The following is a 13,353-nucleotide window of genomic DNA, read 5'->3' as shown; positions in this document are numbered from 1 at the left end:
AAGAGGACACAGTGCTGCCTTGGCAGCTAGGCGGTTCACTAATGCTCTGTGTAAGCCCACTCCACACTCAGGCATGGGAATATTTCCATTCTGGACAACCAAACTGGTTCAGTCTCACTGTAGACAGTGGCTGCATTTATTACAAGACCGCTGACCTGTCAAGGTCACCACCTTCTTAGACCTGCTGAATCCTAGGTGAGTATATAATTGTATCACTTCCCTGTGAAGAGGCAAGGAAGTCAGAAGTAAATGGTGCTGTGTCAGCAGCTTTCCTTTTTTATATACCACTAGCTGGCCCGGCCACGCGTTCCTGTGGCTCATCGCTGTGACTGCCCCCACCCTGTTCCAACCCATGACCTATTCTGCCTCCTCCCCCCCACCCCCGGCTCATCCCTGTGACTCCCCCAACTGTGTCCCGATCCATGACCTATCCCGCCCCCTCCTCCCCCCACCCCCGGCTCATCCCGCTCCCTCGGCCCAGTCTCCAAAGCCGAGCCAAGATGCTGTGGAGAGGGAAGCTTTCCTAGTTGCAGTACCAGTGTAGCCATCGCTAGAGGGCGCTGTTCTGCAACCTCTCCTGTGCTCCCAGCATCCCCGGCTGTCTGAGTTTTGTGTTCAGGAACAGTGGGTTTTACCTGCTTTACCTGCCATAGGTGTGACATCTATCTACGCAAACGGTATGCAAACCCTCGCATATTCGCATGTGATGTTGTGTCCTAATTTGAACGCAATTGGTCAAGTGGTTTCGGTGAAAAGTGAGACTAACAAACATATAGATTGGGTGCTGAGACCGGCTGGACTCATTCAGATTAAGGGCTTAGCTGGAGTGGCGAAGACCCATTCAGGCCCTTCTTTGTGTGCCTCCTCCTTGAGAGGTCCAGAGAGTGGAAACATGAGAACAGGCCTTCTCTGCAGTGGCTCCCCGTCTGTGCAATGCTCTCTCCAGCGAAGTTTGCCTGGCGCCTTCATTATTCATCTTTAGGTGCCAGGCAAAAACATTCCTTTTTAACCAGGTCTTTGGTTAATCTAATTGACATCCTATGCCCTTTTAAATTGTAACTCTTTTTTTAGGTGGGGGGTGTTATTGGGTTGTTGTTTCTATTTTGATTACATATATTGTGGTTTTTACATTGACCTTGTTCTGTGAACCACCCTGAGACCTCTGGGTATAGGGCGGTATATAAATTCAAGAAATAAATAAATAAAAATAGGACCCCAAGCCCAAGTATAATGTGTTTGGGTGGGGAAGTGGATCCAGCCAGCAGCCTGAATCCTGACCTCCCTCAACCCCCGCAGGACGTTTCAACAATGCAACTGGGACATCAAGAGAAATGCTGTCCTTTGGGTGATGTGAAATGAAACTCTGTGAATAAAGGCTCAGAAGTTTGCAGATGCCATTTAGCAGTGTCTGTTTACGGAAAGGAGCCAGATCTATACCTTCCTTCAAAGCCTTATATGTGACATCAGGTGTGGGGCATGTGGGTATGGTTTGGGGAAGCTTAGGACTGTGCAGGTAAAATTAGGACCCTTCTGTGCCAAATGAGGCCCACAACCAGAGGTTCACTACTGCTGGTTTGGAATGGTGGATAAGAAGATGCCAGTGAGATGAAAAAAAATAGCAAGAGCTGGGCTTTTTCAATAAGCTGAGTGAAGTTAGTCCTACAAATGAATTTACTTGTTTACTTACCCTGCCATTACTAACAACAGCCATTTGCCCAGGAAGCAACTTAAGAACCTCCCGACAAAATATCTGGTGAGCCTGAATCACATCGACACCTATCGTGTTGTACTTCTTCTCAAACGCATCGTTATTCATGCCCTAGAACAGAAAAGTAAAAGATGTCTCCCAGGTCAGAAAAGCTAAAACATCTCCCTCAAAGAGAGACTGGATGTCAAATCCAGCCTGGCAACAGCACTTCCAAATACTTAAATCAGTTTCTCCTTGAATTCACGGTGCAATGGCACCAAATGAGGAGGACCCTCCTTTAACATTACTCCGCTGTCTTGCAAATGTGAAGAGGGTAAAGGGAGTAAAACGACTAACCGGAACAAGAAGTGTCTTGATTTTAGTTCCCGTAGCAAGAGATCTTGCCGTGTCCTCTTTTAGGATCCGACCGAGAAAGTTTTTCAGACTAGCGTTTTTCTGAGTTAGAAAAGCTGCCAAGATTGCCCTTGCAATGACAGTGTTATCTTCAGTTATTTTCGACGCAGGATTATGCACAACCCCAAGCTGTACATGACTGCTAGTTTTCTGTAAGACACAGATAGACGTTACATGTTTACTTATTATTACAGTTAATGCCTGCAAGTCCCTCCCAGACCACCAACTCACACTCTCTCTCCCTTCAAATCCCTTCTCATAACCCACTTTTCCTATGAAGCCTTTTGATAAGCCTGTCAGTCTGCATCTGCAACTGGAGTGAAGCCTAAACACATTCATCCTTCGGTACCCTTGCCTCTCCTTTCCTTGTTATCAACTCTCATGTTTTCAAAGCAGCTAAGGTTGATGGGGAGATGCTTTGAAAACACGAGAGCAATTGGCTGTGGCTCCCCAGTATATGCTGAGTGTGGGTTTATAAGCTCCCTTTTACACTTTGTTGTGTTTGCCACTGCAAATATTGGTGTACACACAATAAACAGGCTTGCTGCTGAAGTGTGAATTGACTCTGAGAATGGCATTATAAGGCTATGGAATTGAACCAAGGGTCCATGTAGTCTAGCAATCTGATCTCAACCAGCCACAAGTTTCTAGGAAGTTTACAAGCAGGGCAGAACTGTTATAGTCTGCCTCCCTCTCAGTTTGCATTTCTTGGTACAGAAAGTATTGATCTGATGTGTAAAGATCTTTCCTATTCTAATTAATTCAAGAGGGTTCTGGAAGCTGCTGTGTGTGAAAGAAACTGGTGTAAGCTGGAAGTTTCTACCTGACACCCAAGTTTCTAGAAACAAGCAGAAGGTTCATGATGTTTGGGTTATTCCTTCAGAGAAACTGAGTACAGCGGGCTTAAACTGGTTCTGTTCTCTCTTTCTGCCAAGGACTATAAAAGAAAAACCAGAAGGAGCCTGAGTTTCACTTTCTATCTCTCTTTCCTTCTGGTGTGGTGTTCTGTATATAGTATGCTTAGTGTTAAGGTTTTAGTCATATTATAAGTTATAGTAAGTTTAAGATAAGTCTGCTGCAACTGGATTTCTTATGGACAGTGCCAATCCTGAATGTATTGGATTTGTGGTCATTATGCTTATTTGCCTTAAGTAGCAGTAAAGCTCTGCTGGATGAAATATCAATAGCCTCTGGTCTATTTCTTTGGGAATCCTGCAACGTGTTTAAGTTTTTACTCTGCTACCGGTAACTATATGCCGGAGTTCTGCTCTGCATCAATAATGAGTAGAATTTATGTTACTCCCTGTATCAAGTATCAAAAAGGCTTAACCTTATGGACAGTTCATGCATTTAAAGCAGAATTCAGAACTGTTCCAGTGGGAGCAGCCAAGATATAGCGTTGGGTCCAGACAAAGTTAGCTATATATTAGCCCAATTGAAATCAATGGGACTTATGATGGTCACAATTAACTAGCCCCATGGAATTTAATCACTGACCTCAATTCTTATATAGCATATAAAAGGTGGTATATTCTGAACAATCAAGCCAACAAAGACAAATGTGACTAAAGCACGACTACCTTAGTTTGTATCGAACTTAAAATATGCCAGCTTATCTTTTAGAGCAGGAGGCTGCAATGGCTGTTTTCCTGAACATTATGAAAGTCTGGGGGGAAAATATCAGTTTGGCACAGTAAAACCAGATTTAAAGGACAGCTATTTACTCTGGAAGTGTCAGTTACTTTAAAATTTATTTATTTAGGCAACCATTCGGTCCATCCCAAATGCAGAAATGGGTATTCACTCCTCGGTAGGGAGATTCTCATACATTTCCTTATTAGAAAGACTCTTGCTAAATGAAGGGTTTGCGGGCTGACATAGTAAATTGCATGCGTATAATGAGCTTGTACCATTACATGTAATACAGAGATGTCAAAAGAAGTCAGCATCTTTCTTCTGGCCTATTTCTTCCAACTCTCTTTGGCTTTTTTAGTCCAAGTCCTTGCCAGCTTTGAGAACTATTCAGTAGCTAATATTTCCACAAGCTTGCCCATTTCCTTAAAACTTTTTTATTTTATTTTATGGAAAGGAGATAAAACATTAGGTTAGTGTGACCCATTCCATAGTGATGAAATACTACTGCCGTTATTTATATTTTCCATCACCCTCCTTCTTCAGAGTCTTGCTGAGAGAGATTACCCCGCTACATGCATACTATGTGGACACAGGAATTTTATGGTACTGACCAGGTATTTCAGCGCATTTGAAAGCAGTTGCCTCCCATCTGGGTTATCAAAATCAGCAACGATCCATATGGTGCCTGGGTATACTACATCTTCATCTAAAAAAAGAAAAGAACCCAGATCGAACATTTTCACTTTTCAACATTAAAAATAAAAAATAAAATAAAAAGGGAAGTGCATTAACAAGAGTGCACTGACAGAACAGAACTATGGATTGTTGTATACAGAGCTATTTTAAAATATGTTAGTAAGTATTTGGGGCAGCACCGCTCACCCCATGTTCTTACAAGAATGTGACATATGACTGAAACAGCAAGGAGATGGCAGGACGCTGCCCCAACTGGACTGAATGTCTGAATCAGATAGCCTAGTCTACATGCATAGGCCCCTCGCGTGATTCAACAATTCTAAATCATCTTCGGAGCTGGTGCACGCTCTGAACTTCAGCCCCAAGGTGCAGCTGGCAAGGGGTGGATGCACCAGAACGGCCATTGAGCATGGCTCCACTCTCCCCATTGCACGACAGTAGGGAGAAATGACTGCAGAAGGCTTATGTTCTTAAGTGCTATTGCTGGCACAAATATAATGCCAAACTGATTAGCTCTACAAAGGGAGGAATGCCATGTAAGAGGAGGCAGAAGTATTGTGCAGCTGACATCTCCTCACTAAGTGCACAGCACGCCAACTGAAGTAGCAATTGTCACTGACTGGGAATGTTATATCTTGACCAGGCCAATTTAAGAACCAGTTGTAAATTCGTGTTCAAAATCAATTGCACACATTGGAACAGAATGTGGCCGATACGACGTTAACAGATGCCCCAGTCTCATAGAACTAACATGCTTAAGTCTAATCAATGCATGAAGGGGTTAATACCATAGAGTAAGCTGTCCTGCCAGGCTTACCTAGGTTCACTTCCCCTCACCTAGGAACTAGGTAATCAAGCCTTTGTTCTTCCCAGTCTACTTGAGAAGCTCAGCACTTGAAGAGGTTTGAGGTGGTTGCTCCAGCCCAACCACATGGCTCTCACAAGCCACTCTTGAGTTCTTATACCGATAATTTAGGAACTTTCACCATTTTGTAACTAAGCTAAGTTTTACTGCCTGTAAAACTTTTCTGAAGCATGTTGCTCTTTTCTTTTTTAATATGATTTTTATTAAATTTTCTGTTTTACAAGTTCAGATAAACACTTTAAATACTTAAGATATCAGTGACTTCCCTTCTTCTCTTTCCATGGTTCATTTTACATACAGTAATACCTCGGGTTACGAACGCGATCAGTTCCGGATCGCAGTTCGTAACCCGAAAAGTTCATAAACCGAACGCGACCCGAAGCGCCATTTTGCGCATGTGCAAAGCGTGATTTTCGATTATTGAATGTATATTTGAGGGTTTTTTACCTAGCTTAAAGCAACAATACAATGTTATAACTAATCTTGGTAAACCATTCAGCTTGCATCAGATATTGCTCTATGAATTCAGGGCTAATGCTACATAACAGTTAAACAAAAACAAAATGTACCTTTCCTTGTAACATACTTCATGTTTTCTGAAATAACAAAAGTCTTATCTTGAGAGTCCAAGAAGGAAAAAGTTGAGAAATCGTTTGTATCTATAGGCACTGCAAAAATTAAAACGTGACTTGTTAATATCAAATATGAAATCAAACTTAGGACTCACAAAAAGAAAAGAAGCAGTACTTGGGTTTACCTGATGGGGATGCGAAGTTCAAATATCTTCTTTGAGGATCAAGAATCTTGTCATGTATATGTGAAACTACATTCTGTTGCTCCATGATGAAGTCTACTGCGTTTGTATGGTCATTCAGCACGCCCTGAAAGGAAAACAACAGCAGGTTTGTTCAGTTTCCGCACCACTCAATAACTTTAGATCTTTCTATTGGTACCTACAGTGGTACCTCGGTTTAAGTACACAATTGGTTCCGGAAGTCTGTACTTAACCTGAAGCGTACTTAACCTGAAGCGAACTTTCCCATTGAAAGTAATGGAAAGTGGATTAATCCGTTCCAGATGGGTCCGCGGAGTACTTAAACTGAAAGTACTTAAACCGAGGTATGACTGTATTTGAAAAGTACCAGTGCCTGTAAAAGGTCAATGGGGTGGGAAACCGCTCCCACTTGTGGTCAAAAGCAGGAAGAGAACTTGCTGGAAGTAGGCAGCTCCCATAATCCAGATTGCATATTCACCAAAATTGAAAAGGCTGCTTTGGAATTTTATACCAGCACTAAAAAGGCGGGGGGAAATGCATACTATCTTGATTTTTAAAAATGAGCTAAATAAAAGAGCTACCAGTGCATGAAAAATGTAGGACACCTAGCCAGGGTGGTGTAGTGGTTAAGAACGGTAGACTCGTAATCTGGTGAACTGGGTTCGCGTCCCCGCTCCTCCACATGCAGCTGCTGGGTGACTTTGGGCTAGTCACACTTCTCTGAAGTCTTTCAGACTCACTCACCTCATAGAGTGTTTGTTATGGGGGAGGAAGGGAAAGGAGCTTGTTAGCTGCTTTGAGACTCCTTAAGGGGAGTGAAAGGCGGGATATCAAGTCCAAACTCTTCATCCTGATGAAGTCCTGATGACCTTCTATGGGATGCTGTGTAAGGTGAAATCCTGCCTCCCCCTCAGTGGCGTTTTTCAGTTGAGCATCCCCAGCTTTGTGGGGGAGAAACTTGGAGACTAGAGACTGGGGTGTCAGCTGCTGGGAGCTTCCAAGAGTCCATAAATTCAGGCTCTAGAGACTATAATACTCGTTAGCCAAAGACAGCCTTTTTATAGTGAAGGTGAATCCTTTTATTTTTTTAAAAAAATGGAACAGAGGCTAGAATGGATTTGGGTTCAGCCAGCACTCCTGCTCCCTTAAGTGGCGTTGGGGTGGGCTCTGCAGAAGGGCTATTGAGGAAGAGCTGCCAGAGTTGTGAATAGCAGTGGCATATAGAGGGAGTTATAAAAAGAGGTGATGCAAAACTTGAGACCCCCTCAATCTTTAACTTGAGACCCGTTAACCCAGTCTCCATCATCATATTCTGGACAAACAATTGAGTCACGTGGGTCAGCCCCTGGTGTCGGTAATAAGGTTGTCTGAAATCAGCACACAATGATCAGAAGATTGTGGAACAATTTCTTCTCTCTCCAGGGAAGAATGCCATCTATGAAGCAGAGTCTTAGAAAACACCTGCTTATATAATTTTGCAAAGGGTTTTATGTTTGGAAGTTAACAGCAAAACAGCCTTAGGTTGACCATCACGTTCAGAAGGAGACGGAGGGTGGGAAGGAGTCAAAGTTTGTCCCCATGTTCAGAGGAAACTTCTCCCAGAAAAAGCACTTTTAAGAGCTCACACTGTTCTGTGTAGCCTCTCCAGGTATCTTCTCTGCTTATCAGATGAAGAAAGAAACAAGCATTTAAACAAGCTTCAAGCAGATACTCCTAAGAAAGCCTGGCTCTTAATGATTCATTCCCCCCCCCAATGTATTGGGATCACCTGGCTTCCTGCTCTGAAGGTTTAATGGCTTGCACAAGAATGCAATGGCCTGCTGCTGCTCCGCTAGCTCCAGGTGCTTGCCCTTTTCAAGTGCCTTGCAAGCTACAATGCAGCTGTCAGAGGCAGAAATTGTGGACAAATTTGACGTCATTCTCCCTTTCCAGAGATGCAACAAGCAGGTGTTGGGGTGCCAGTACAACACACACCTCCAACCAAGTGCTGTGGATCCAGAGCGGGTTGTGAGGAGCTTTGCAAAGGGCAAAAAAAAAATCCATTGTACTCCACGTCTGCCTTCTGCTAAAACGACCACAGGGAGAATAGGAATGAAGGGAAGGCAAGAAAAAGCCAAGCAGATAAGGCAAATGGGGCTTTTACTGTTGTTGTTATTATTATTATGACTAGAATGGGCAAAAGACAGAGGTTACTGTGAAGAAAAAGCTGAGGAAGGAAAAGGTGAAGTCAGGAAGGTGGTTACAACATCACACCCACACAAATTATTCAATCATTTAAAGAAAAGGATGGGGGGGGTGTCTTCTTATCCAGTCCACATTTTTGCAGCAATATTTGTCTTCATACTGTGGTTCCAAGCATCTCAAGGATTAACAAGGGCTTAAGTTAAATTCAAAAGCATGGATAATAGTTATACATTAGGTTTCAAAATCATGACTGCAAATTAAAATAATGATGCCATTTAGGTTTTCACAAGATTAATTCCAAACCGCCTCGTTATAAAAAATGTAGAACATAAGCACAACTTAAGCAATCTACTAGCCATTATTTCATTGAGCATTTGCTTAAAAATAAAATAAAATGCTAAACATACCAAGAACACTGCCCGCTGGAAGGACTCTGTGGCATCCATGATCTTCACCAGAGAGGTTTGTAGCTCTGCAAGATTCATCTCTTTTCTGTTAAAGGGCACGCCATTAAAGAGAGCTTGAGGCAATGGACCCAGGCCAGTCTTCTTATAAAACATTGCTCCTGCCTAGATGGAGCAAAGGTGTCCCAATTATATAGAGCTGACTGTGGAAAAGTAGTGATTCGATATAAAGAGAAAATGAACACAAACATCTATGCATCGCTTGCTGGGGCAGGTGAGGAGCAAAGTGATTTATTATTCCTTTACAACTTTTCAAACAGTTATTTTAAAGGCTGGCAATCGCCGGCTGAGAACATGATTTTCTGAAACAATGCATTAACAGTTTTTGGGTTGAATTCAGGTTAAGTTAGTTGAACTCATTTCCCACTGGAATCAATGGGACAAGTCAAGACTAACACAAACACAAATTTCAATGATAACTAGGTTTAACTAACTTCTTCTCAATCCAACCCTCTGGGGATTTCATTTAGACCTGCAGATTAGTTGACAACATTAGAATTCTTCATTTATTTATTCTTTCAAATCAATGCATTGATGAAAATATGGAAAACTGGTTGAACATGCACTGTCATAGGTGAAAAAGGATTTCATGACAGGCAAGTCAAACAAGGTAACGCCACTGTTTTGAATGATAGCTGCCTTATCTGCCTTCCCTGCTTGCTTACAAAGCCAAGCATCAAATTGAATTTACAGAAGTGGATTCAGGATGACTAACACTACAATCCTACGCATAGTGGCTCAAAAGCAAGTCCCACTGAGCTCAATGGGACACGCCTCCCAGGTGACCGAGAACAGAACTGCTGCCTGTAAAATGTATTAGGATAGTGTTGTTTTCTGTTTCCCTATTGACCCTCAAACAACAGAGCCTATGACTCATTTTAGAAGATACATCCACAGATCTGATCCTGGCCGTTTCCTGCATTACAGCATCAATGTCGCTTTGCCGATATTCCAGACTCTGTGGCATAGGTATTGTGGGAAGTGAAATATTGTACCTCCTCAAACATCTAATATTCCAAAACCTCAGTATTCAATGCCCGTAGGTTTGTGCTTTCCACCCAATACTTTTTAAAATGATTTTTTTTTGTACATCCTCTTGCAACTCTGTTCTGTTCCTACCTGTCTGTTCTCATCATAATCAGAATCGACACCCAAGATATCTTGCAAGTCAGCATGAGGAAATCCTGTGACAAGAAAACGCTTCACGTGCCCCACAGAAAGTACACCTCCCTCTTCTACTTCATGGTACATCTAATTAAAAGAGAGAGAGGAATAGATAAAGAAATGTGATCACCCATTCTACTGATGTATTCATATTATATTAAATTTTTATTGCCAAGCTGCAAGTGGATTTTAAAGGCTCCTGCTGCCCAATCACAGGCCCATCTAGCTCATTTTATTACCGGGTTTTTCAGCAGTAACCAAGAGACGGCACACTTTAATGCCTCCACCAATTAAACTTCAATGAACTTTCACTCTTAAACTCATCCATCATATGCATTTCTGGGCACTTAGGGGAAAAGGAGAAATTCAGGAGAGAGAATAAAACCACCCTTTATTTTCTGCACAATTACATGCATCCATCTCACATCCTTCCAGTACCCAGCCATGAAATGCGTCAAGCAAGCAAAGCAAATATTTACATAATAAAGCTGTCTTGTTGCCTACTCTCTTCCAGAAGCCCAGAAATATGAGTAAACTGCTAAATATGCAGTCATGTTAGAAAAATCACAGCTTAGCCATCAGAGCTATTTAAGGGAAGACAAGTAGGGAGGCATAAAACCTCATAGCTATAAATTAGCCACTAATAAAGTTAGGTTAGAAATGGGGAGATTTCTATTACTGGCACATAATTCTAGGACAGCCTCCCTAGAACAGCTTTGGGAGCAAGGAATCCTGACGGCTTCATGAGAGTGTTAGATAAAATTAAAGAGCTACCTTTTCATGATTTTATTCTGCGAGCTTCAGCTTTAACCCACGCTTAAGCACCTGGAATTTACCTTCCTCCTCCAGGGTTCCTGTTAAGCAGGAGTGCACCAACTCTCTCAAATCCATTTGTTTAGCGTTTCTATCCTTAACAATCCCAAACTGGTGGGCAGAAGCCATATACACCAGGGGGTCAGGAAGTCTTTCGGTCCGAGGACCAGATGACTAGTGTGGAAAGCTCTTGGCGGGACGGGGTGAGTGGGTTGCATTTCAGCAATGGGTGGTCCACACCCCAAAAGTGGGCAGGGCCAGACAAGGAGACAAAAACAAACACAGCCTCCTACTGGCCTGGCAAAAGCATTCAAGGATGGATGCTAAATATGTTTCATAATAATGCCTAACATTGAATTCACCATCTCTCTTTCTTTTCTTTTTTTACTACCATCCACCTGAATTCGGTACCATGTTTTCCAGTTTAACCATAGTTGGGTTAAGAGTAAGGAAATTCTAATCTGCCTCCACACACACACACACCCCTGGTTTGCCTAGCGATTCCGTAGGTTTCCTTTGCTTTCAACTGTGCCGCATTTCTCTGTTTGCATGAGTCATCTGAAGCTAGCTGAGACTTCCTGCTTATATGTCTCAACTGCATCCACTGAGTTGGGGGCATGCATCTCTATCTTGAAGCAGGGAGCTGAATTTTATGTTTTTGGCCCATTCAGGCTAAGATCTGTGCCCAAAGGCTCACAGATCTGCATCCACCCCCGCCCCACCAGGAAAGCTTGGCAACGATGAGAACAAAATGTTTTATGAAAAAGTATTTTTTTAAAAAAAAATGCATTTAAATAGTATGCCCCGTGGCTACTTTGTATCTGCAGAAAAATACAGGTAACCTTGAAAAAAAAGTATTGTTTTAAAAATAGTTTACAAGCACTAACTCTCGTCATGGCAGTAAAAGCTGCAGGGATATCCATTTCATCTGCAACGAAGTTAAAAGCTCTCCATAAAGCTACACCCGCATCCTTGTTTCCGTCAACGACTTCATCAGTATTTAGGACAAAAACAAACCCAATTCTGTTCAGAAAAAAAATGAAAATTCTGTAAGAGTTGCAGCATTCTACAAAAGCACATTAAAAGCAGATTAGAAACGTTGCATGTGAATCTAAATAGCAAGAATAAACTGGCAATATTCAAAATATTAAAGTGAGTGACAGTGGCTTACAGCATATAAAAGCAATTTAATTGTTATGAAATCATCTACCATTAGTGACATTGACTGTGCAGGCAGTGAAAGAGGTAAACTGGAGGACTAGATTGCCTAGACCTGCTTAGAGAAAGGTTTTAATTTAGGGTTACCTCTGAGAGTGTGAGCTCAATCCAATTATGACATCTGACTGCAGATAGCTCTCTTGTAGCTATAGGTTCATGGGGGATTTTGCCTGTTAGTTAGACTGCTGACCAGAAGATATCAAAAATACAAAAGAATCTTTTGGATAAGAAACATAGTTTCCTACTACAGAAAATATTCTAAGTGATAGAGATAAATAGATATTCATACACGCTAAAGAGCATTTTCCAGATTAATGGGACTTCACTCTAGAAGAAGATAGTTCTGAAGTAGAGAAAATTTGTCCCAACAAATTGCCTTCACCATGTCATTCGTGAAGTAAACTTCCTAGCTTTCCAATTCATCAAACACAGATACCGGAATAACTGGACCCTCCCCCTGAGGTCATCCTTTATCCCTGATTTTGCTGATGGTTCAGGTCTTAACGTGATCTTTACTTCTGCTGAGAAACCTTATCTCCTACCTTGACCTCTCAAAACAGATGTCCATGTCCTATTCAAAACCACACTATCAAAATCACGTCTGCACATTTTCTTTTTTAATATGATTTTTATTATATTTTCTGTTTTACAAATTCAGATAAACATTTTACATACTTAATATATCAGTGACTTCCCTTCTTCTCTTTCCATGGTTCATTTTGCATATCTTATATCCCTGCATATTTTACAGAAACTATACCAATCAGTTTTCCATTATTACATCCATCAAAACTTATTTACACTGTTGAATTTATCTTAATGCTGCCACCGTTTTCAGCTGTACACAATTATTTTCCACATATTCAATAAACATTTTCCAATCTTCTTTAAATGTATTTTCTTCTTGTTCTCTTATTCTATACGTTAAGTCGGCAGGTTGTGCATATTCTGTCAACTTAAGCTGCCAATCTTCTTTGGTTGGGACCTCCCTCATTTTCCATTTTGAGGCTAACAAAACATGGGCCGCAGTTGTTGCATACATAAATAACCTTTTCTAAGGCTAAAAAAAAAATGCCCGCACATTTTCAGCCTTTAACTAACTTGGCACTCTGCGTTCCTTATTCCCCCTGAACATCTATGATTGATCTCACTTGATGCCAACAGTTTTATATCAGCACAGTAATTCTCCAGTAGCCAAGATTCCTGCCCTTTTAACTAGACTCTAAAGTTCCTGGTATCCTTTCCCTCCTAACTTTAGCTAAGTCTTCTCTGCAAGTCTGTACTTGGTAGTTCCTAAGCATCTTTACTGTGAAATTCTGCTTGTGCCATCCGCCAGCAGCAATAAGCATTTTAAATCAGAATATCAAGCACAGCTTTCCAGACTGAATAGGGGTCCTTGGACCCGGAACTAGTCTTATATGGTGATTCCATTGAGAAC

The 13,353-nt window shown here is 41.7% G+C and overlaps 1 protein-coding gene across 2 annotated transcripts in view; it reads right to left on the bottom strand.

Annotated features, from left to right (window-relative positions):
• The window catches only part of UGGT2 (UDP-glucose glycoprotein glucosyltransferase 2), an 82,476-nt gene that overhangs the window by 27,373 nt on the left and 41,750 nt on the right, over positions 1–13,353 (bottom strand). For both annotated transcript variants that reach the window (XM_035114476.2, XM_035114477.2), the window contains exons 15-22: positions 11,585–11,720; positions 9,840–9,971; positions 8,664–8,825; positions 6,055–6,178; positions 5,867–5,965; positions 4,348–4,442; positions 2,045–2,251; positions 1,688–1,819 (exon numbers count right to left, since the gene is read on the bottom strand). In XM_035114476.2, coding sequence (XP_034970367.2) covers positions 1,688–1,819; positions 2,045–2,251; positions 4,348–4,442; positions 5,867–5,965; positions 6,055–6,178; positions 8,664–8,825; positions 9,840–9,971; positions 11,585–11,720 — 1,087 coding nt within the window. The remainder of the gene's footprint in view (positions 1–1,687; positions 1,820–2,044; positions 2,252–4,347; positions 4,443–5,866; positions 5,966–6,054; positions 6,179–8,663; positions 8,826–9,839; positions 9,972–11,584; positions 11,721–13,353) is intronic.

This window comes from Zootoca vivipara, chromosome 4 (assembly GCF_963506605.1).
Source record: "Zootoca vivipara chromosome 4, rZooViv1.1, whole genome shotgun sequence".
NCBI lineage: Eukaryota > Metazoa > Chordata > Lepidosauria > Squamata > Lacertidae > Zootoca > Zootoca vivipara.
Note: the sequence above shows the minus strand (reverse complement) of the source record. Positions and strands in the feature narration are given on the sequence as shown.